Source organism: Lissotriton vulgaris, chromosome 6 (genome assembly GCF_964263255.1).
Source record: "Lissotriton vulgaris chromosome 6, aLisVul1.2, whole genome shotgun sequence".
NCBI classification, from domain to species: domain Eukaryota; kingdom Metazoa; phylum Chordata; class Amphibia; order Caudata; family Salamandridae; genus Lissotriton; species Lissotriton vulgaris.
Genome location: NC_141694.1, coordinates 770,957,647 through 770,983,577, shown reverse-complemented (window position 1 = coordinate 770,983,577; position 25,931 = coordinate 770,957,647). Strand labels below are relative to the sequence as shown.

Sequence of the window (25,931 nt, the reverse complement as noted above, 5' to 3'; positions counted from 1 at the left end):
AATACCTTGAGAAAAATAATCTGCTTGATGACACGCAGTTCGGGTTCCGGAAATTTCACGGAACCGAGACTGCCCTAATTAAGGCGGCTGATGATATCAGAACCATCAGAGCCCTTGGAGGGACTGCTGTCCTCATAATGCTGGACCTATCAGCAGCCTTCGACACGGTCAATCACTCCATTCTGATTGACCATGTCGGAAATTTGGGCATCTGTACCAGAGCCAAAGACCTGCTGGCTTCATTTCTGTCTAGCCGTACACAAGCAGTGACGCTGGGACCTTTTAAATCACCAGAACTTGCCTTGCCTTGTGGTGTTCCTCAAGGCTCATCTCTAAGTCCCATACTATCAAAAGAGAAGACCCGCTTCATCCGCAGGTCAGAGGGTTGCACAGCCGTATACACATATTGTATCCAAAAATGATGCAATTTAATCCAAATTAATCCATTTTCATCCGTATTTATTTCTCTTGTTTTCACTTTGTTCCATTCTTAATAATTACGTCAAAAGCAGAACTTTTATCACAGTTTTTTTGGATGTAAGTAATTCAATGTATTGCCCATCCAGGCCTATACTTGAACATTTTACTGAGTTCGTTTCCACTTTAAAACCAGATCTTCAATCTCAATGCATTTCGGTTCTCTAAAAACCTTCATCAGGAGTGTCTGTAAAATTTATAGAAATATACACATTAAGTTTCATTTGCATCCCTCAACTGGTGTCTCATAACCCCCCCACTTCGTTATGCTGATTATATTAAACATTTTATGTCACCCATGTTTGTGCTAAACCCCTATGTCCACCCACGCTGTGAGTACCTTCCCTAGTCAGAACCAAATAACACCACCCCCGAAAACATCCTCATGCTGAAACTTATATGGTGATTAGAACGAACCCGTCCCCTTTACAAACGTGCCACTTCTCTATCCTATCATTAGTTCGCCACCTAGTCCTACCCCTTGCATACCCGATTTGTACATTGCAGCGTTTTAACCTCCTCTGCCATCCTCGTAATCGCTGCTAATGAGCATGCAGTTCGTCCCAGATTCAAATAGTTGTAATCCTCCCCACCTCTACAGTCATAGGTGCAAAACTGCCCACGTGTCCTGTTCCACCTCCCGTTCTCACTCTGTGGTTCCTTTACCTTCACCAAACTCTGTTCCCCACAATCCTGCATTAATCTTGTAGAAACGCCCAAATCAATCTCCCCTGACAAATAGTGCATTGTTATAACAAAGTCCACAACAATTCAACATCTAAAACATAAATGCGTGCATCCTCCGTGAAATACAAGTGAACTATCCTTATTTACATATATCTCTACAACAAGTTGAAACGGCTGCTTTTGACGTACTCCACATTGTTAATGTTTACAAGTTCAATTTTATCATTTCTTGACGGGGTGCTGCTGGAAGGTGAAACGGTATTTATGTCAACACTATGAAAAGTCATCCGAAGCACACCCTCAGTGCTATTTGATTCCAAATGTTTCAGTGATCCTTTTAATCGTTTTGGCCTGCATGCACCCGTGGACGTGCGCCGTTCCTTTTCGCACCTAAGCATCATACTATCAAAAGAGAAGACCCGCTTCATCCGCAGGTCAGCGGGCTGCACAGCCGTATACACATTGTATCCAAAAATGATGCAATTTAATCCAAATTAATCCATTTTCATCCGTATTTATTTCTCTTGTTTTCACTTTTCTTGTCATTTGTTCCATTCTTAATAATTACGTCAAAAGCAGAACTTTTATCACAGTTTTTTTGGATGTAAGTAATTCAATGTATTGCCCATCCAGGCCTATACTTGAACATTTTACTGAGTTTGTTTCCACTTTAAAACCAGATCTTCAATCTCAATACATTTCGGTTCTCTAAAAACCTTCATCAGGAGTGTCTGTAAAATTTATAGAAATATACACATTAAGTTTGGATTAATTTGGATTAAATTGCATCATTTTTGGATACAATATGTGTATACGGCTGTGCAACCCGCTGACCTGCGGATGAAGCGGGTCTTCTCTTTTGATAGTATGATGCTTAGGTGCGAAAAGGAACGGCGCACGTCCACGGGTGCATGCACGCCAAAACGATTAAAAGGATCACTGAAACATTTGGAATCAAATAGCACTGAGGGTGTGCTTCGGATGACTTTTCATAGTGTCATCTCTAAGTCCGACACTATTTAATATTTATATGTCGGACCTAGCAAGGGTTATTACATCTTACCAGATGAGCCTTACCTCCTATGCCGACGACACCCAGCTGGTGCTTGCCATTAACAACGATGGAGAACAGGTGGCAGCACGCTTTCAAGAAGGCATGTCAGCAATCAAAGACTGGATGAAGACCAACTGCCTCAGGTTGAACTCCGAAAAGACGGAGGTAGTCATCTTCGGGAAGATCTCCGCTCTATGGTCAGCAGAATGGTGGCCCTCATCCTTGGGAGCCGTACCAGTACCAGCAGCTAGGGTCAGAAATTTGGGAATAGTCTTTGATGAGAAGTTCAACTTTGTGGCACATGCTAACCAAACCGCGGCAAACGCCCATCATAAACTCAGGCTTATACGAAAAATCATTCAATTTCTTTCGGAAAGCGCTGCCAGAATAGTGGTGACCACCCTCGTGCTCTCCTCTTTAGACTATTGTAACGGCCTATTTGCCAATGCACAAAACCGGGTAATCTCCAACTCCAAGCTGCAAATGATTCAAAATGCGGCAGCAAGAGTACTATCCAGGACCCCTAAATTTAAACCAATCAGCAACACTATTAGAAACTACCACTGGCTTACAATCAGAAATCGAATTAAATTTAAAATCGCTGTGTTTGACATTTAAGGCCTTCCATAACCAAGGGCCAAAGTTCCTTCAAGAACAGCTTGTTTCCTACTGTCCATCTAGACAATTGAGATCTATGTCACAGCATCTTCTTGTAGTACCCCGTACCAGGACGGCTACTTGGGGAGACAAGCGCTTCACGGTGACAGCAGCCAGACTCTGGAACTCGCTTCCATTAACAATTAGATCGAGTCAATCCCTTCGCCAGTTTCGGAAACTGCTGAAGACGTGGTTGTTTAACCAGTAATGAGTCCTTTTAGCATTATGCGGCCACCCTCAGAGATCCTAACTGTAATCTTAGCGCAAAGACGCCCACGGGCATACGCATGCGCTCTACAAATTGTAATAATAAATAAATAAATAAATAAATGAATAAATAATGCGAATGTTGTTCCTCATATTCTCTAAGTCTTCCTGTTTCAATTTCAGTTCAATCTGCTGCTCCTCCAAAGCAGAGACTCAGTACCAGTGTTTTTTGTTCCTCCGAGCATGCATCAACAGTACGTTCCATGTCGTCTATGCCCCACACTATTTCAGTGACCTCACATTTGAGCTTGTGCATGCAAGTCTTGACATCTGATTTTATTTCAGACCTTATTTCCTGCAAGAACTTGTCCACATAGGACACGTTGATAGGTACAATAAGAGCATTGTCAGCTTGTTTCTGAGGGGACACCGGAGGAATCCATATTTGCAGAGGATGTCTTCTGCCACATGGATGGCACAGGTCTAGAAAGAGGATGTGGGATGTTCTGCAGTCCGGTGCCCGGACAAAGCACTCGGATTCTGACCCCCAAATGGATGCTTCAGCTAGTGGGTAGAGGGGTTGCAGAAGCGCACCCACCAAACTTAGGGTGGTTCTAAAACAGGCAGGAGATGCAGATCCGCACGTGGGTCACAAGCGGTGGGGGAGCGGGCAACCGCGCAGGGACTGTCTGGGTGGGTGGCAAGTCCTCAAGGGCCCATCATGGGAAATTAACGTCCGCCCCCTTGATAGTGAATGTAGCAGCCGGCCCTTAGGCAAAGGATAGGAACTCAAAAGGCATCAATCATCGGCATTTGTATAGCGCGGTACTCACCCGGAGGGTCTCAAGGCGCTGGTGGGGAGAGGTCCGATTACTGCTCGAAGAGCCAAGTCTTGAGGAGCTTCCTGAAGGAGAGATGATCCTGGGTCAGCCGGAGGTGGGTCGGGAGGGAGTTCCATGTCTTGGCTGCCAGGTAGGAGAAGGATCTTCCCCCGGCGGTGGCTTTGCGGATGCGTGGTACGGCGGCAAGGGCGAGGCTGGCCGATCGTAGCTGGCGGGTGGGCGCGTAGAAGGTCAGACGGTTGTTGAGGTACTTGGGGCCCAGGTCGTGGACGGCTTTGTCTGCGTGGGTGAGGAGTCTGAACATGATCCTCTTGCTGACGGGGAGCCAGTGCAGGTCTCTCAGTTGGCTGGAGAAGTGGCTGTGTCGGGGGATGTCCAGGACGAGTCGTGCGGAGGCGTTCCGGATGCGCTGGAGTCTCTTCTGAAGTTTGGCTGTGGTTCCGGCGTAGAGGGTGTTTCCGTAGTCTAGCCGGCTGGTGACGAGTGCCTGGGTGATCGTCTTCCTGGTTTCGGTGGGGATCCATCTTAAGATCTTGCGGAGCATGCGCAGGGTGTTGAAGCATGATGATGAGACGGCGTTGACTTGTCTGGTCATCGAGAGGGAGGAGTCCAGGATGAAGCCCAGGTTGCGTGCGTGGTCCATTGGTATGGGAGTGGTGCCCAGGGCAGGAGGCCACCAGGAGTCGTCCCAGGCGGAGGGCGATGATCCCAGGATGAGGATTTCCATCTTGTCTGAGTTCAGTTTCAAGCAAGCAAGTGCGCGCTATTGAGATAGCGTGTGGGAACGAAGTCGATGTTCGGGGCGGGTGCCAGTACCGGGGAGCCTATGTTCTTACTCTGCATACAAAAGTCTAATGGATATAGTTTAGGTTACTTTAATTCATCAGTGAATGTTGCAGAAATTTCACTTTTGTTTTGCCTTTGTAAAAAGCACCTAAAACTCGGAGGCATTAAAGCGCTGAAAAGGTAGAGGCACCATAAAGGGGGGGGGGGGGGGGGGGAGGGCCTAACCAGAGTAAAATAATAACACAAACAACTTTCCAATAACCAAAAGCAATGTTTTCACCTGCCTACGAAAAATATGCTGCGAGTTAAGGCTCCTAATGTATTCCGGGAGGGAATTCCACAACCGAGCAACCACCACTGTTAAAACACGTTCCCGCATCTAACTTTCTGGGACCTGGGAATCATAACCTTATGCTGTCCTGCCGAGACCTAGTGGGAACCCACCAGTTGAGAGTGGATCTAAGATAACAGGAACCTTGCTGATGTAGAGCCTTTTGAACCATACACAGGGCTTTGAAGGACATCCGCTTCCTCACTAGTAACCAATGGAGAGTTCTCAAGCCCTCCCTGACAGAGAAGGGTTTTGGCAGACCTAGGACAAGTTGAGCTGCAGCATGTTGGATACTCTAGAGCTTATTTAAAGAAAACTAATTCACATTTAGGTAAAGGGCATTACAGTAGTCCAATAGCAGTTTTGAAAACATTGTTCAGATATATGAAACCTAAAAACTATGCTGAAGATTATATTTTTGCATTGAGGGGAGCCCGGCCAAGCAGGGAGCAGAACGACCAGAGAACTGGGGGAATGAGACAACCACTGTTTCCCCTCTTCTTTCTGGACAGCAGGATGAGTGGAATTGCGCAGACATACAAGTGTATGGCAAAGACGAAGAAAATAGACACTGTCCCTTAAACTGGGAAGACTGGTCGGTAAACCATAGCCACAGTTATAACGACGAGGATGCCCGGCCCACAAGAACAGGAAGAAGGCGGAAGTCAGAGTGTGGCATCGCCAGAGGAGTCGACGAAGCAGACTGAGTCGAGAGCAGAGTGAACCGGATGGTATCGAGCAAAGGAGAGGAGGCAGCGTGGTCGCGAGACGACAGGGAGCCAGGAGGCCAAGGGTCTCGTGATTCGCCCAGCCACGCTCCAGGAGGAGCGTTGCTCTCGCAGGTACGCAAGCATTTTACGGGCTGGGTGGGTTAAAAGGAGAGACCGGATACTTAAAACCAGGGGTCCCCGTTTCCGGGTGTTCCCTCCCTGAGCACTTTCCTCACCTATTTAGAAGTGCTATTCACTGTGTGACCCCTCACTCCACCCCCTCATCATGTGATAGCGCACCATACTTACACCAAGTCACCTTTTTGTTTTGTTTCTACGTTCCCACGTCCGGACGGACTAGCGCTGGAGTGGAGGAGACGAGGGAGGACCTTATCAAGGGACCGGGAATCCAAAGACAAGCCACCACTATCACCTATACCCTACTATAGAATGCTTACTCGAAGAAGGCGTGTGCTAAATCCAATAAAAACATCACTTTCACGACCTAGTCTACCGTCCCTTTCTACCAAGCCGCAACAATTTTATTCTGAAAATCTTGCCATCCATGGGAAAGTGAGAAACCAGTAGTACTTAGCAAAAGGCTAACAAGATTCCACAATGGACAAGTAGAAATGACAATGAGCACCCAGAATGCAGAGCAACAAAGGTGGTTTTGTGATAGTGTGTAAAAGGCAGTAATGTTTATGCATTTGTTCTGGCAAAGCCCCACTGTTATGTGTTTCAGTAAAGCAGGGCATTGGAGTCAAAAGCTTCCCAGTGACAGAGTACCATGAACTAACTAGAAATAAAAAAACATCCAAGTGTGGTATGATTCCACTCAGCCGCTTTTTTCAGTATTCAAGAGCAAATTTTCCTAAGGGAATTAAAATGGTAATCACACTTTTGAGACCCTATCCCCCTCACTTTCTAGTCCCCGCTAGAAGGATTGGTGCTAAACTTTCTATGTAGGAGCCAAAGTGGATACACTTGTCGTTTGCACATTTCATTCACATTCGACAAATGGCTTCAAATTTATCAGCAAAACAAAAAATGTCTTTCCTACACTAACTCTGACCTAACTATAACTACACAGTGGTAAAAGCCATTGTGTAATATGGTTTACAAAAACGTTGGGTGATTAAGCGAAAGCGGTCTCTACAACACACTTAAAGAACAGTACTGCAGAGCAACAGAGCCAAAGGGTGGTTTGCAGTAGGTAGTCAAAACAAATGTACTGAACTTGTGCATTCCACTTCAGAGAAAATTAGCCCTTTATATGCTGCAAAAACAGTAATCTTGAAGACAGACATGTCAGACAAGAGCCAACTCTTCCAGATTATGAACAGAATACCACAATTTTCAATTAACCTTCGCATTTAAAGAGAACTGAAGAGCCCACCATTCTATAGAACATTACAAAAGAGCCCCAAATGTAATCATGAACTCTTCCCATGTCTTCCACAACATACACTTGGCAGGGAGACTCGCATAAGCAATTTTCAAAACACACGATAAATCAGTTCATGTGGTGGTTTCAAAAACAGAACATATAAGGCCATAGGACTGAAGATGGCAGACAATAAAACAGAATAACGTTACTCATAAATATTGGACTTACTTCAAGTTAAGAAACGTCAGGAGTGAATAGATTTCACATGCACCAATCCAGGCCTTTGTGCCATTTAATTTGTAATTAAAATGTGAAGCCCCATTAGGATCAAACCCTTCTTTCCAGGCACTTTCAATCATTGACTGAATTTTTGTAATACAAGGAACTGGCATTCCTGAACAGAAAAAGTATGGCACATTAAAATTATACTGTGAAGGAAAAACCGAATCGAATAAAAGTGCACAAAATATTTTTTCAGTAATGTATAGTTATCTTACAATAGCAAATCGTGAGACCAATTTTACAGAGTATGCTTCCAAACATAAGCAATACAAGCTTATGTGGTTAATGTTTACAATTTTGAAATGTCATTAGGTTTGTCCATATAATGCAAACTAGACATACAATCATGATGTACTAATGAAGTTCTTGAAGTCTATTTTCATCCTAACAGTTTAAGAACTTGATCTTTATCACAGTCATTACTGGGTCTTGTATTTTTATACTGAGCTCCCTTAGTTTAAGCACGCAATACCAATCTGAGGATCTCGGAAGTGATTTACCAGGTCATAAAGTAGACTAAAGAGTTCCAATTGAGCAAGGTCTGTGTCTGGAGCTTTACCTATTAAAGCAGTTTCCTCAACATCTTAAGCCAGAATTACTTGAAGAGCAATCAGTTTTACCACCTGTAATTTCAAACGATCACCATGTGTAGGAAGAGATGATATAAAACCCCTGGTAGCTTAGAGTCCCCGTGCCAGCAGCTCACTTGCAAGTTCCCAGGTACCAACTTCTTAGACATTTGGTTGGTAGTATATTGCAAATCGAAGTGGGGACTGTGCAAATGACTGAGTAAGTAAAGTAAACCTTGTTCAGAATGTTGAACTAGATAAAAATATTTCTAGAGGGAATATGGGCGATGACCTGTTTACATGTGCCCCAGCTGAGGTTCATGGTCATCTACTTTCCCCAGCAGCACACTAGCCCTTGTTCTCTTGTTAATTACCCATCAAGCAAAAACTACTTTTTCGTTTTTCTTTTAGTTATATGACAAGTGCTTGGCTACTTTCTTTAAAACTAAATAAATAAGTCGCAGGAGCGCTCATTAGAATGGGAGGCAGATAAGTTAGGTGAGGAATCTGCAGATTGATTCGCTGTCAGAAACTAAAGGTAAATAACTTGCTCTTCTGATGGAAGCTTCTACCTGCAGATAACTTAACTCTTGAATAAACATCCAAGCTGTCGTGCACAGTAGTAATTCTGTCAGAGACAGCTTGTCAAAATGTCTGTCCCTGGACGCTTTAGAGTCCAGACTATAATGCCTGGTCACAGGCAATAATGCACGACACACTGTGGCCATGAAGTGTAATCAAGATCACTTACTTATGGTACTGATAGAGTTTTCTCAGAACCACAGGATGCAGATTAATGGACAGGAATTTGTACTGAAGCTAGAAGTTCCAACTCCGGTGAAAGAAGCCTTCCAGGGCTCCTCATAGCAAAAACTGTAGGGTGAAAAACAGGTTCAATTGGGTAGTCCCGTGAGTAGCAAAAACGTCCACCAGAGGGGTGCAGCAAAGGAGGAAGACAGACTGAACCATTACCTGGTGGAAATGCATCTTGAAATTGACAATATGGTGCTGAATGAGATGAACTGGCTGTACGCCAGGTAACCTGCCAGATAATGAACCGCCAGTCATTGTGATCTTGAGCTTAAGACAAATGGTTCACTGCCTTCAGACATGGGCATGAGCCCACACCACCCTGCCGGCTGGCATACCCTTTTGTAATTTCTCCAATGGACTTGAACCAACCCACATCGGATAAGGGGCCAGGCGATGATAAACCGCTAGCCAGGAATTATGATCTGTTGTGTAGTTCCTATATATCCTATACAGGATCTGAGCATTTGGATAACAAACTGTGTGATTGGTGGCAGACTGGTTCCGTGCACCGCCACTGGATATGTTAGCCTCTCTGTATCAGCTCGCTCACAGTGCCACTAGAGTCTCCTTTTATCCGGGAGAGAATAGTTTCTGGCAACCTCGGAACATGACAACCCTGATCCCCCAGGATCATGGAACCAATATTCCACCTTTTCGCTCAGTCACTCGTGCTCACTTAGTTGGTCTCATAGATACACAGAATAAACATACAGGGCGTTTGTCAATAAGAATTTATTGAACAATTGTTATTCTAGTGTAGAATAGATGAACTTAAACAACCATTAGACAGTAGCAGAGCTATATGATTAGCAGTACTATGAAAGTAAAAGGATGGTACAGTTCCACCATTTTGCAGTAATCATGAATATATACAAGTATATAAAATACATGATAAAAAGTGCGTACTCCTACTATGCCTCCCTAACTAAATGTACCTAGCATTTGTGTAGGTGTTATGCCAAGAATCCCTCTAAGATCTAGTCAACCTCATTACCTGAGAATGAGGTAATATGGACCCCGTCCTTGTCTCGAGTTGGACACCCCACGAGGGATGTTGGACCACTGCGAGATGAAGCGACAGGAACCTCAGCGCCTCTGGTCAGTGTGTCAGCCGGGAAGTCACGGTCTCCTCTGTCTTTCTAAAGCAAGATTTGATGTATATATACCCACAGGTCTCCCCAATGGTCCTACCTTGCTGTGTTACTGTGTGAGCCTAAAGGATGACGTTGGGCCTGAACTTTATACAGAGATATTATACAGGAGATGTTCGTCCTGCTGTCAGTCCTGCTGTGCTTCCAAGAAGCCTCATGCATACAGTAGGAGTCTCGAACTAGGGAAAAACCTGTGTTCTGAATGCAGTGTTGTATCTAGGTAAAAGGTCAGTCCCTATGAACCGTTATGTATGTAATGTGGGAGAAGGATATAGGTGAAAGGTTGCAGTGTTACCTGCGCCTATATAGAGTACCTATATGGAATATATCAGATCTTGAGCTCAATACAACAGTTAAATTGCCTTCAGACACCAGCATGAGCCCAATCTACCCAGCACACACATGCTGTAAGGGATGAAACTAGAGTGACCCATAACCCTCTGCTCTCTCCAGTAACTGTCACTGACCAACGCTAGAGAAACACAGCGGTTAATATAGTGGCGCCCACAATCTAATTAGTCCTGCGGTCGTTATGGTCTGGAAATGGCAGGTTGCCAAAGTCCTATCATAGACCACAACTACAGCATTGATGGATTTATTTGAGAAATGTATTTTGTGATGAGGACATTCTACAGAGAGCTCATCACAGACAATCATGCCCAAATGAAAGCCATTTTTCAAGAAATATCCATAAAGCACTTCAAAACAGTTCTGTATTGTGCAAAAAATAGCTTTGCAAGAATAATAAACAGGTCAAGAATTGTTTGCAGTTGGCTTAGGGAAACGGCATCTGGGGGAAAAAACTGGAGATGGTCTGAGCCTTCTGCACCACGACTCACTGGTGGATCTCCATCACAACCTGTCAAGAGTATGGAGGCTGGAATCAAACTCAGACAAGCATGGCTCAAAAGACTGACAGGGTTGAAGGTAGACAGGGCTCAGGTGGAAAAATGTCAAGTAGCAAATCAAATGAAGTGATAAACTCAAAACAACCTATTGATGGGTATAAGAATTTCCAGTGGTAAGTTTGACATTTGGTTCTAATCAAGAGCCCAGTATAGTTACAACACACGTAATCTCTGTTTTCTGTACCTCAGAAAATGAACTGACAAGGTATGTGGTAAAACTGGACAATGGTCAGACACGGAGTAGGCAGAATTGGCAAATTCAAGACCTCTGCACAACACTCTATCTTCTCAGATACCGGCGATTACAAGACTACTGCTGTGAATATCAGATGATCTGAGTGGATGTGCAGAACTCAGTTTTAGAAGCGGTATTTCATACAAATTTCTGCTAGTGTCTTCCAAAGCTACTGTACCAAAAAAGACGTAGTTACCAGTTATATATTCTTATATTCCTAGTTAGTCTTTCCAATTGTTCGTTCATGGGGGAAGATGCCCTGCAATGTGTTATGTATGAAGTCTATTCAATCTAGTTGGTTCCATCTCCATCTGCTCTCATCCCTTCTACTACCTCTTATAGTCCTTTGTATTGTCCCTAAATGATTATTGCACACTTTTCAATTCTAACCAGTGGAAGCCAGGTGAGAGCTGTGACTGTATTGGGTCTTGGTGGTACTGCTTTACAACAAATAAACATAATTGATTCATCCCCAGGGTCCAGAAGACTTCATTGTCACAGATAGCTATTTATCTTAATACCTTTTAAGCAGTCCTCAAACAAAGCATTCTTTAGAAGTGACGAAAGCAGCATTTGGAAATTTCTGTAGCCACATCCCCATCCTTTATCACCAAGAGAGTTGTAGAAGTGATCTAATGGTGAGCACAGCCATACACGTTTCACATCTTGCCCACAATTCAAGTAATACCTGGAAAGTACCTGAAGAACTCCTGAAACATTGAAAAACACAAGTAGTTAGGCATCTGCTTTGAAAGAAGAATAAAAATACTCTGCAAAAATTGCTTTGGAACTGAAGGCTAGAAATAAAATTTACACCAGACAAAAATAACTGTAGAGATAATTATGTTTCTTGCCAAATGACGTTCACTCCATTTATCGGCTCTTTTATCTACTATTTATGATAGGCAGCAACAAAGGACACGTTCTTTTAAAGAAGAAATGTCTAATAACTATTCTCCTGCAATAATGAATCCCAAGTCATTCTTTTCTTGCATCGAATTTAAGCTTATAAACACCAGGATAGGAGTTTGTTGTGGGGCATGCAAAACTTGAGTGAGCTACAGCAGGTTCAACAAGGTGGAGTCAAGGGGGAATAAGCCGATACATCCTATGATACATCCAGGGCTTCGACTATTCAGGGATTTCTGTAGGATAAGGTAGGGTAATGGTACACTTTTGTGGAAACTTTATACAAGAAAAGCGACCCCTTGAGTAATGAGGAGGCCCACGGGGCAGGGCATAAATGCTAAATCACTAAAATAGAAACCCCGTCTGACCTTTCAACTTATTGTTGTACATCTACTAATTATTGTTGTACATCTACAATTTAGAGGAGGTGTTAAAGGCTCAATAGTGACTCAAATCTATTTTGTCATTCATTTGCATATTCTTTTATATTACATCAATTTATTAATCATGATGTAGTCATTATAACTTTGCCATAGGATACAAAACTTGCCATGTGCCACTAAAAGATACTAAACATCTTTAAAAATATTCAACAGACCCACATACACCATTCTTTCTTTTACTCGCACATACTTTTTGCTTACATATATTTTTACACATTTGTATACATCTCAGGCTAATTGCTGCGAACTATCGTCACAATGTGTTCTTCACTTGGTATTTTTAGACTTCTCTATACATGAATTCAATGATACAATATGTTGACAATACATTGTAACTTCAACATTTTATTTCCATATGACATTCAGACTCATGTCCTCATCACTTAAGAATTTTTCATCGATTGTTATTCTCGGATGCGGCTTGACCAGTTTTCCTCAATGCACGTTTTGTCGGAGCGCCTTCCTCAGGAATGCCACAAGCAAAAGTCCCATGCAATATAAAAAGCCATAAAAAATACCATAAATTATTTCTCCGCAATGGTAAAGACTCAGCCTGGAAATGAAGCACTATTGTGGACTGCAGCAAGCTCTGCCCCTGGGAAATGCCATTTAGAGATATTAAGTGGTTCCAAACATGAGAATCACATATTGCTATATGCAGATCATATAAAAAGTTACTTGGTTAATCTGGTAATGTCAAAAAGTGGAGTAACTAATCATATTCAAGAATTCAGTTTACAGTAATTGTCTGTGCCTTTAAGAATATTGTTAACTTGGTGATAGGATTTCAGGGAATTAATCTGTTGGGCGAAGTACTGCACACACCTTAGGAGGGCAACATGGGATGGGGAGGTGTGCTACATGCATTTGTTTGGATAGTGGTGTATTTTATGAGGGATTGTTAAAATTAATCGATACAATGATCAAATCAGTGCACCACCAGTCCTTTACAAGGCAGAAAAACAAAAGATGAATAAAAATGTTCTTGTAAACATTCCTCTAAGCTCTTCTTTGATCTATGGATGTGGTACAGATCCAATGGCAAAAGTCTACTCCTGCACATGCATAGACTTGAAAGGCGTACACATGATATGAGGAAATGTGATGTTTTTTGTGGTATGGTTGTGTGACCTCACCATGGGATACACTCACATTACCGATCTGGGTCCGGTCAGACTTGTTTGTTAAACCTTAGCCCAACCCTTGGTAGCTCTGGCTTTGAGCAGTCAGGCGTAAACAAAGGAACGTGTATAGCATTTAGAAGTTCCAAAACAACAGAATAAGAACGTCACGCAACACAAAAGAAATCCAATACCAATTTATTAAAATATATTTTAGGTTCATGATTTTTTTCATTTTAAACAACGAAACCAAGAAAATCCAACGTAGGATTCCGGAGATAAATGTTTCATAAAAATCTGCAAATCTTTTCACTCAAAAACCTGAAGAAACATTGGTAACTGCAAGTTTGAAATCTTTGTAAAACTTTTTATTTTTTTAAATTTTTTTTAAAGAGTTGTTTGACTACTACGGCCTACATTGGGAGACCAAATCTGATAGGGAGAAGATCAGGGGGGCTAATAAGGAGTAGAAGGACAGTTAACTTGGCAAAGCAGTCTCAAGTCAAGTTCCAGGCTCTATGGGTGAACCACCATAGACTTCAATGGAGTAATCCAGATTTAAGAGATGCTTAAGGTAATGCAAGACGCTGAGAATGCAGAGCTTTGGGTTCAGGGGTCAATTTCCCTCGAAGTCCTCTTTAGTTCAGCAAAAGTTCAGTTGCCACTGGACTACTGGCCGGTCATAGTGAAACCAGGGGTTCCCTTTGCTGAAGGCTAGAGTCTGTCTTTAGCGACCAAACTGCACTCCGACTACTCTCCCATCCCCAGCAGCATAGGGTGCAATTTGTGAGCATCGGGACTTGGTCGTCTGGGCAGCACATCGGCAATCAGTAGCGATCAGGCAGTTGTGGTTACTGACTGACCAGAACAGCCTTCCTCAGCGTTTATGGCCCTGGTGTTTTAACAGGAAGCCAACCAAGTGACTCTTGGAGTTCACCTCTTCTGCCCAGTGCTTGGGAGCGCCTTTTTCCACAAGCCAGGTACAAAAGGCACAGTCCTCTTTGCTAGTCCCAGAATCAGCAGGAGCAGTCCAGCAGTTGGTGCAGCCTCTCCTGCCAGAAGGGCAGTCCTCATTCCCTCCTCTCTCCAGTCCAGATGTGATCTGAGCTTTGTGGTGTCAGAGGTGTCATAAATGCGTTGAAAGTGACATCAAGAGAGGGAGCATTCACTAATCAATATGCTACTGGGCCCCTTCCTGCCTAGTGAGTACTTCCTGCGATGTGTGGCATCTATCTATCTCAGAGTGCACTATTCTGACCACTTCAAGATGGCATAAGCAGTCTATCTGTGTGGAGCATGGTAGTCTACCTGAAGGATACATGCCTCCGGAAAAAAAGTTTGGCAACTGGTTACCCTCTGTCCACGACGCCAACCCGTGTACCTAAACAGAAGAGCAGCCACTGTTGTATGTGTTCACCATTTGCCCTTCAAAGGCAGCTTCCCCTTTGAAGCTCACCGTTTGGGGTGCCACTCAGTGTGGTTTCTTGCCAGGTACATGTGACACCTCTTTCTACAGCAGACTTCGGAGTCGTTCACATTTCTCTCCAGGAGGGCAGAAGGCTGCCTTGTGGCCAATATCTGCGAGTGGCCACAGAAAATTATTTATGTGGTTCCTGTTGTGGAGACAGTTATAAGTATTACCATGTGTATGTATTCTGGAGATAACACTTACAATTAGTGGGATTCTACTAGATTTAACTACCTGTGAAAGATCCTTCTACCGCTTAGGTATGTGTGATATCAGAGAGCAGAATCCGTGGTATACATCTATGAGTAAGAGTAAATCATTAGGTATTTTCGATTTAGAACAACAGGACAGTATAGTTAAAGATGACATGGTATAAATAACCTAAAAGATGATCAGCGTGGAATCCAATTAAAGCCCAACTTATTCATATCCATTTTAGAACCAGGTAAAATCCCCAAAACATTCTCCAGAATGGATAAGGATATAGAAAAATTTTAAAATACCCAAAAATGTGCAGGGCCAAGGTACAACGAAAAATCAGCGCCTTAATTAATCAGGAGACTAATTTTATATTTATGATTTTCTTACATCCATCAAGCAAAGTCAGTAAGGAAGCAGAATCTCCATACACTGTGCAGACTACATCGAGTAATTACTTTGCCTACTATTCAAATCAAAATCAAATGTTACCGCCTTAAGGAGCATGGATTCTTTGTGAACGGTTATGTCTTTTACCTTTGTATCTTTCAGAAGTGATCGTGAAGGCCCCCGCGGTGCCAGGCGAGACGCTGATGTGCAGAAAAGGGGAGGCCAATGAGGAAACGTCAAACAGCATGCCAGTAGCAGCATGAAGGTCCCCGCGGAGCCAGACAAGCAAAAGAAATCAGGAAGTGGAGTTCAACAGTGGAACACCAACGAGTGCCCAAGCAAACTGGAAAGAAATCGGGTAAGTGTAGAGAGGGTCAGGACGGAAGACCCGGCCGGACGTGTTGACTAGAACGTGAAGCACTCTTCAGCCATGTTCGGCCTCTTTTATTCCTGCCTTGCTCTAGCCCGAAAAACAAAAAAATTATTCTCCCGAAGTGGATAGGGATAGAGAAAATGTTTAAAGTACACAAAAGATCTCTCAGCCATTACCCTGCAGAAACGTAAGGCCTTCAGAGTTGCCACAAACTTTCTAAGGGACAACGGAGTGCCATATTCCTGGGGCCACCCATTCCGCCTTATTTTCAAATGGAAGGGGTCACTGCATCAACTTAGATCTCTCCGAGACACCTGTGCGCTGCTGGGCATTGAAATGCCAGAGGAAGGCAGATCGAGAGAAGCCTCCCCAAGTAGATCACAGGACGGGCCCACACGACGCTCCGGAGATGGGTGGCAGACCGTGCGACGGCGGCGGTCACCCAGGTCTCTCCCGAGGCCCGATCCCACCACAGCTGCTCAAGAACGAGAGGCGGCGGACAACACAGCAACCAAACTGTAAGATATTGTTAAAAGGGAATGTGCTTCTATACTATAGCTCTGTAGGGGGGGGGGGAAGGGCGGGGGAGCCGCTGAGTCAGCCGCTGCCACGTTACCCACTACATTGACACTCTACGGACCTGAACACTGTTCCGGTAGGCCCAAGACTATGAGTAGCAGTTTTTTGCGGGGTTGTTCTGGGGGGGGGGGGACTGGTGGGTAGGGATGGGGTGGAGGGGGTAGTGGTTGAAGTTGGGGCAAGAAATTGGGGGAAGGAGGGTGGGGAGAGTTGGCCAGGGTGGGGAAGGGGAAGGGTGAGAGTGAGGGGGGGCTGTCCAGTGCTCCGTCCTATTCACAATAGTCGAGGCTTCATATCAACGTCCAGCATCCCTCCGGGTGTGGGGATTAGCAGGTCTGTTTCCAACGGTCGTCATGCCGCCTACAACCCTTAAGATCTTAACCTTGAATGTGCGAGGGCTAAACAATCCTGTCAAAGGACGTGCCATTTTGTCCCTACTAGAAAACTCCCAAGCAGACATTTGTTTGCTACAAGAAACCCACCTGGTGGCTCGAGATTGTCAGACTCCGCTCCCGAAAGTTCCCGACCCAACTCTTTTCTTTGGGCCCTAACAAGACAGCAGGGGTAGCGATCTTAGTGGCGCAGACATTCAAAGGGGAGGTCCTACATAAATGTGCAGAACAAAAGGGGAGATTGTTAGTATACCGCTTTGCCCTAGGTGGTCTAGTATTTACAATCGGGTCCATCTACAGTCCTAACAACGGCCAGGAACGCTTTCTGCACTCAGCCCTCACTGACGTCACTGACACAGCGGACAGACACATCATACTAGGGGGGGGACCTCAACATGGTGTTTGACACTGTACTAGATAGGTCAGCACAACGTACTCTTCAGACTGGTGCGTTCTCCACCAACTGCACAGACCGACTAACAGAACTTGATCTGCACGACCTCTGGCGCCGCATACACCCACACGACAGAGAATACTCTTACTATTCTAACGCACACAAAACATATGCCAGACTGGATCACCTCTTGGCTACAAGCCCAGTTTGCGCTAGGTCCACCTCAACGGAGATAAGGGTGCTTTCACTATCAGACCACGCGCCAGTCACCACCACCCTCGCTTTACCACCTACCTCAATCCCCCCTAGGGTCTGGGGACTGCGGGGCACTCTTTTGCATAGAAAAAACGCTGTGAAACGCATTCAGGACGTTATCCAAGACTATCAGTTACACAACGCCAACGACGACACAACTCGGGCTACACAATGGGCGGCCTTAAAGGCGGTGATTCAAGGGGAATTTATAGCCCTCTCCTCAGCAGAGAATAAAGACAGACAAAACAAACGGGACGAACTTACACAGAAGGTGCGGGAGCTAGAGCGCATACATCAACGAACAGGCGCTCCGAGAATATGGAAACAACTTAAACTGACCAGACATCTCCTATCAGCACTAGATATGGACCGGGCAGAATACGCAGCCCAGCGGCTGCAACATGCCTACTATACGGGGGGGGATAGATGCGGCCGGTTGTTGGCAAACAGGCTCCGAACCATGCGCCAACAGCAGGTAGTGAAGGAACTCTCTAGCCCAGACGGGACTACGGTCACGGAGGACAAGGAGATCGCCGAAACTTTTCGGAAATTCTATGCGACTCTTTATACTAGTGATCCTCTAGACATCCAGGCAGCGGCGACTTATCTGGACTCGGTCACACTACCCTCCCTAGCGCCCTCCCAGGCGGAACACCTTGACAGGGATATCCGCATCGAGGAGGTGATCTCTGCCATCTCCAAGCTCAAACCAGGGAAGGCCCCGGGGCCGGATGGCTTCACGGCCCTTTTTTATAAGTCTTTTTGCACAACTCTAGCCCCGATCCTCACCCATCTTTTTAATACTTTCCCGGAACCCGGTGCCATTCCCCTGACCTTCTGCGTGCATCCCTCTCAGTCATCCCAAAACCTGGGAAAGACAGAACCAAGTGTGGTTCATATAGGCCCATCTCGCTACTAAACGTCAACCTCAAACTATACACGAGTATCCTGGCGGCACGATTGGGCTGTGAGTGTGGCTCACTGGTTAGAGGCGGCAGACCCGAGAGCAGAGGACGGCCCGGGACCAGGGTTCGATTCCCAGCACGGCAGGTTTCTGGACCAGGGTCAGCGGACTCGATAATTCTCTCGCCTCGGTGCCCACTCTGATCAGCGATCACACTCGGCAACTCTGGGCATTAGCTTGCCTCATCCTCACTAACGGCCCCACCAGACCGCCGGGGATGCCTGGTCTCACCCTGGAGATGCCCATTAAGGGACCATCTCTCAGGGAAGCCAGGAAGGGTTTCGCAGCGGTCGAAGCGCCTTGGGACCCTCCGGGTAAGTAGTGCGCTATATAAATGCCTATACATACATACATACATACCTACCAGGCCTTATAGACCCGGACCAGGCGGGATTGATCCCGAACCGCCAAACAGTAGATCATACCAAGAGGGTTGCATACCTAGTAGAAAAAACCTCCCGAATTCCCGGGGAATATATGATGCTAGCGGTGGACGCCAAGAAGGCGTTCAACCGAGTCCACTGGCCATATCTAGAGATGGTCCTGAAGAAGATTGGCATCGGAGAGAAATTCTGCACTTTCATTTTTAACTGTTATAAAGCTCCTACGACAGTGGTCCGAGTAACCGGCTATAGCTCACAGAACTTCGACATCGAGAGAGGCACAAGGCAGGGATGCCCACTGTCGCCTCTGCTCTTTGCTTTATATATGGAGCCATTTGCCCAGAAGATACGCCAAAACGAAACGGCGACGGGAATACAGTTTGGTGGCTACACACACACCATTAGCCTTTATGCAGACGACGTCTTACTCACACTTAGCAGCCCACAGACAGCCCTGCCGGCATGCATGGCAGAAATAGATGCCTTTGCGGCGGTAGCCGGCTTTAAAATGAATACTGACAAATCCATGGCCCTCAACCTATCTCTGAGACCTCCTACCAAGACATACCTGCAGACCCTCTTTCCAATCCAATGGGCGACGGACGCGGTGCCTTATCTGGGGATCCAGCTGACCCCCACACTCCCCACAATGACAGCGGTCAACTATAATACGCTTCAAAAGAAAATTCGCGAATAACTAGGCCGCTGGAGAAATCTCCCCCTCTCTTGGCTGGGCAGGATAGCAGCGGTCAAAATGACCATCTAACCCCAAATCGTGTACCTTTTCCGAGACCGCTCCAGCCTCCCGCGGGATGGATACGGCAAGCACAGACTGACCTCGCCTGCTTCATTTGGCAAGGTCAGAAGCCGAGAATGAAGAGGGCGCTGACCACTTTGGCTCCTGAGGCAGGGGGACTGGGAATACCAGATCTGCACAAGTACTTCCAGGCAGCGCAGCTACGCTATCTGGTGGAATGGAGCAAGTGGGAGTCCGAAAAACATTGGCTGTTCCAGGACCAGGCCGTGGCAGGGTGCCCGCTTCAGGAGATCCCATTCCTCAACAAAGCCGAGGGCGCTGACCACTTTGGCTCCTGAGGCAGGGGGACTGGGAATACCAGATCTGCACAAGTACTTCCAGGCAGCGCAGCTACGCTATCTGGTGGAATGGAGCAAGTGGGAGTCCGAAAAACATTGGCTGTTCCAGGACCAGTCCGTGGCAGGGCGCCCGCTTCAGGAGATCCCATTCCTCAACAAAGCCGCCTGACCGGCTAACCTTTACGCTTCATTCATCACAAGGGTTCCACTACAAGTGTGGGATGCCACTAACACTACATATGAACTCACCACCTTTCCCTCGTCGCTCACGCCTCTGGTAGATAACCCGGAATTCACCCCGGGCATGGCCAAGGGAGCCTACGCCCATTGGCGATCGGCGGGATGTCGTTGCCTCTGTCACATCTATAGTCCGGAGGGTGTGCTCTCCTTCCCACTCTTCAGACAGGAATACAACCTCCCCGAGACGGAACGGATGCGCTACCTCCAGATCCGCCACTGGGCACTCCAACCACAGGTGAAGGAGATGGCAGACAGGCGCCTTCAGCCAAATGAGATGGCTTTTATCCCGCACCACAGATACTAAATTAATATCTGATCTTTACAAATTCCTTCAACCGCAATCAACTCACCTTTAAAATCCGGGCAGGGAGCGCTGGGAGCGGGAGCAGGGCAGGACCCTGAGCCACAAAGAATGGGACCTGATTTCATACAGGGCACGCCATTCAGCATACCACACCGGACTTACAGAGACACTAACTAAGATCACCACATACTGGTACTGCACCCCGGAACGAATAGGTGAGATGGACCGTAGCAAGGATAAAAACTGCTGGAGGGGCTGTGGACACACAGGCACACTACTGCATATCTTGTGGGACTGTCCCCTGGTACAGCCGTACTGGACGCAAGTGATAGATGACATTGACACACACTTTCACACTGAACTACCACGCTTTCCTACCTACATTATACTTGGACTTCCTAATCCCCTGACATACCCTTTGCGCTCACGTAGGGGACGCCAGATAGCTATCGCACTAGGCTCCGCTATACAAAATATCCTAATACACTGGGGCACTAACACGGTCCCCTCCACTACAGGTTGGCTCCATCGACTGTGGTGTGTACTAGGGATGGAGAAGATGTCACTTACTCTTGCCGGGGATATAGATAAATATGAAGAGCTTTGGCAACCATTCCGCTCACTATTGGTTACTGAATTTAGAGAACTTACCTGCCCAAGGTACCTTCGCTTGTTGAGAGTCACCGGTCCCGAAAGGGAGACCTCATGAGGGAGGGACAGAGGAAGTATACGACAGGATTCGGCAAGAGGAAGCTGAAGAGGACAGTTCGAGCACTGGACAGGGGGGGAGGGAGGGGCAAGGGGGGTTTGGGGGGTGGGGCCTTTCGCCTGGTTGGCATTATGTTATACCTCATGTCTTTCCATCTTGCTGTGGGTTGGGAAGATTTTGGACTACTATGCTCATTCTGTTGAGAATTCTCATAACCCTTCCCACGTTTATGATTGATGAGGGCGATGTAATACTTGCATTGAATACCTTGTTTTCCAGGTGCAGATTTCAAATAAAAAGATTTAAACCTAAAGTACACAAAAATGTGCAGGGCTGATGTAAAATGAAAAAATCAGCCCCTTAATTAATCAGGAGACTAATTTTATATTTTTCTTACAGCCATCAAACAATGTCAGCAAGGAAGCAGAACCTCCATACACTGTGGAGACTACATCAGATAAGTACTTTGCATACTATTCAAATCAAAATCAAATGTTACCGCCTTAAGGAGCGTGGATTCTTAGTGAATTGTTATGTCTGTTTCCTTTTGATCTTTCAGATGTCATTGTGACGGCACCCGCGGTGCCAGACGAGAAGCTGATATGCAAAAAAGTTTAGTCCGACGAGGGAACGTGGAACAGCCTGTCAGAAGCAGCGTAAAGGTCCCCGCGGCACCGGACGAGCAACTGAAGTCAGGAAGTGGAGCTCGATGGGAGACAGCAAACAGCCTGTCAGGAGCAAAGTCAAGGTCCCTGCAGCACCGGCCGAGCAACAGAAGTCAGGAAGTAGAGCTGGACAGGAGAACACCAGTGAGCGCCCGAGCAACCATGAAAAGAAGTGAGGTAAGTGTGGAGAGAGGCAGGACGGAAGACCCGCATGCGTTAACTAGATCGTGAAGCGCTCTTCCACCCTTTACTTCCTGCCCTGTTCCCCCCCTCGTGCACACGCAATCCTAAGCGGAGCAGGCCCGAAAATAACTTGTCGAATGGTGAATGCCCAATTGTGAGTGCTACTTTGAGTACATTTTTAAGATTGCCTACTTTCAATTCAACTTGCTTTACAATTAGACACCTCTGATCACTACACCTAAAATAATACCTCGGACCAGTTTTTTTTATACTTAACCAGAAAGGTTGCTTTACCTTCAAGTCGGTCTTAATCACAATCACACCCATTTCTGCACAGGGGTCAAATACTCTGTTGCAAATTTAACTCCTCCTCTTTCACAGATCAGATCATTTCTTCTCAGTCTTTATACTACGCACATTCATCACAGCAACATCTGCACAATCATTCGGACACTTTCATAAACTAAGTTGTGACTAATGTTGAATAATGCACTTTTTCCATTACTGTACATCAGAGCCATTAATACCATTTGTTGACATTTTTACTGGAACACTGATTTTGAGTGGTTTCCTCTAGGAAAAATAACTAGTGGAACTAAACAATCCTGAATGAGAAATGTGTTTACACTTGCCATGGCACACACACTGTACTTGCCCCCAGAATAATACAAAACTCTATAACGGACACTGAGAAAATAACTTTAGATCACGAACAGACACCAGAAACCCTGTTTCCTATGTATGGGCTTTGAATGTGCACAGTAGGGAACAATAGGCACTGGGTTTAGATTCAACCCAAGCCTAGCGGCCAGTCCTTTTGCCTCTGATGCAATGGTTTACTAATGTGCTGGAGACACTCGGACAGTTGTGTCCAGTTCCTCTGTTTCTAAAACCGGGCCGGTCATTCTTCTATGTCTCCCTGACACCAGTGCATAGCCTCCAGCGAACAAACATTTGGATGTGAGCATTAGGTGCAGAGTAGGTCCTAAACCCATGCCCTACACTTTCTCCTCTGGACTAGAGTCCCTGCTTTGCAACTATCAAAATGGTTTTGTATTAGAACAAAAAAGTGAAGCGCATGTTTAAAAGCATAGCTTCCATTTTGGAGTGATCACGATCTTTAAACAGCAGCTGCTTGCGAGAGATTTTTGAATCTCGCGAGTCCAAACATATTTAATGCAAGTATCATATTTCAACCTTTTTAATAGTATTTCCTTTTTAGGTCGAGCCTGGCCAGCGGATGCGCTGCTAGGCATGCTGTATGGAGGTGGAGACTTGAAGCTCCGTCCATATTTTTCATTGGCTTCTGTCACTGTCCACTGTAAATTGTGGCTGTTCACTGATCAAAAGGATTAGTAGTACATCCTTAGTACCGCATTTTAAGTCTCGCCTGGCGTTAGCTGCGCGCATGCGCTGCTCTTGCCATGCGAGGGCCTCTTGGAATCAATACGGTTTCCGAAAGGGACTTGAAGCCCCGCCCATTCTTTCCACTGACTTGCGTCATAGCATATGCTAAACGCAGCCTTTCTATTGTGAAGGAGGGTTTTTAATCCCTCCTTGTTGCCGCTCTGTCCGCTTTTAGCCTCGCCCACCAGGACTGGATCTTTTACTGGCGGCGTGACACTCTGTTCTTCATTACTCCATGTAGGCACTTTGTTTTTTCAGTACGGAGATAGCGCAATGTAAACAAGCGTCTGCGATGCGCGTGGCCTTGTTTACCGAGCGCCACTGATCTTCAGGTATGGCAGAGACCATTGCTTCCTCCGACATCGCCTGAATGTGCTGCATCCTACCCTCGCAGAAAAGGCGTAGGAGCAGCTGAGTGGAGTCTTCCATTCATAAAACTAGATGCCATTGGGACCACTGTACTGAGCAATCCACCGCCGAGAATGGGGGGTTAAGGACAGAGGCTGTGTTTTGGTCTCATTCCTGCTCCCACCCAGGTTGAGAAAAACAAATACTTCAGGCAAACTGTCCCTGTTAAGTTAGTCATTGTAATTTATTTTGACACAGGATAAACTAGTGTTAACAATATAGAATACGATCACAAAAAACAGCAGTGCACTGGACGAAAGCAGCACCCCCTGGCCGTGTGTTTACAGTGCGCAGTTATCTGGTGCTGCATCTCACTGGTGCCAGGTCTCCGAGAAGGGCGTAGACACTGCTCTGTCCCTCACGAGACTGATGCACACCCAGCGCCGGGTCTTCCTGTGAACCTTCCACGGGAGCACCAGAGGGAGTCGCTGGTGTTCGAGGGAGGTGGGGGGCTACAGGCAGACTGGTGAGGGGCTCTGCACTCCCACCTGCCCCAGTGAGTAGTATGTGCTGAGAACCCTCCCCCAAACCACCCTGGCAGCCCTCTCAGGTTTCCCAGGCCCATGTTAGAGTACCTTGTCCAGTCCGCGATTTTTTTATATGTAGTCCCGAATGAATATTGGCATCAGCAAAACTACGAGTCCCACAATGCAAAGTAAAACCCACATCAAATTATCACTGTTCGCCCTGGGAAGCTTGGAAGATTTTAGGCCCCTTTGTTGAAGGATCCGCCGGAGAAAGACAAAACAACTAACACCCACTTCAATAAACTACGCGATATGTTATGTTAGTGATATGTTGTCAGGGCTCCCTGTTTCCATTGTTAATGAGTGTGTTTGTGCACTTGGTTTATTCAAAGCGAACAAGACTTAGACAACCAGAATGCATTATGGGACTAGACACAACGACCTCAGGTAGAGATAGCAGGAGTCAACCCTACAAGTTATCGTCAAATGTGCCTGTGGTTTGTGTCCTGCCGGCATCACCCAGGAGTACACTCTACGGGCCTCGAGTCTGAACAAGTCACATTTTCGCAAATGTGAAAAAAAAATATATATTTACCGGTCTTCAGAGACAGTATCAATATATGCGGTTCTTTCGAAGAGCGTAGTAGAAGTTCTTAGTTTTGAAAATCGGGTGGGTACTAAATAGACAAGTATTTCCGAAGCCTGTTTGAACATGGAAATCTCTTAACCCATCGTTGGATCCAGTGTGTCCCAAGGGTTTTTCGCAGTGCTTCATAAATAAATGAGATATTTAGGGCATATCACACCTGCTGTCTTTGCAGGGTTCGTGCAGCTACAAGTCTTTGCAGGCCAAATAAGGCACCTACACATCAGATGCAGCCTGGTGCTATGCACGGTCTCGCAGTTTTCATCCAACAATTGATTTATCTAGGTAGTCTTTGATTTTACCTCTGTAGTCCGTCCTCATTTGTCAAGGCCACGTGCCAATCCCCCATTCAAGCAGACAGCTGCTGATAAAAAAAAAAGATGCACTGAAATGCATAAACGCACTTTTCATTCTTGGCGGTGGTATTACCCAGTTTGATCCAGTTTCAGCGGATGTTCATAGGGGCAACTGAAACTACAAGTTCCAGCATGCTTTATGCAATTGGCTTGAAGGACTGGGTTCTTTGGACCCAGCGGTGCCAGGGCACAACACCTGAAACCTTCGTGGGTAACCTGCTCCGGCGTACAAGTCACAGAGACACGGGACACTTCCTTCGGCGTCAAAGAGTCAAGGTTTATTTACTGCAGGGAACACAGAAGTCACAGGAAGTACATCGAGTGTAGTTCGGGGAGACTGCTTCAAATTGTATTTGTGGATCGCTCCTTTTATACAGTTTTTACCCATAGGATAACATGATACACAATAGTTTACAACCTGGTTCCCACAAGTCGCTCTCAGAGGGGTCGCTTAGATCACTTTGAAACACACAAGATCCGGAA

General features: G+C 45.8%; 1 protein-coding gene across 1 annotated transcript in view; it reads right to left on the bottom strand.

The window, feature by feature from the left end:
* ZUP1 (zinc finger containing ubiquitin peptidase 1) overlaps nucleotides 1–25,931 on the bottom strand; it is a 121,431-nt gene that overhangs the window by 36,995 nt on the left and 58,505 nt on the right. The window contains exons 5-6 of the mRNA XM_086926761.1: nucleotides 11,621–11,809; nucleotides 7,370–7,535 (exon numbers count right to left, since the gene is read on the bottom strand). Of these exons, the coding sequence (XP_086782887.1) occupies nucleotides 7,370–7,535; nucleotides 11,621–11,809 (355 nt within the window). The remainder of the gene's footprint in view (nucleotides 1–7,369; nucleotides 7,536–11,620; nucleotides 11,810–25,931) is intronic.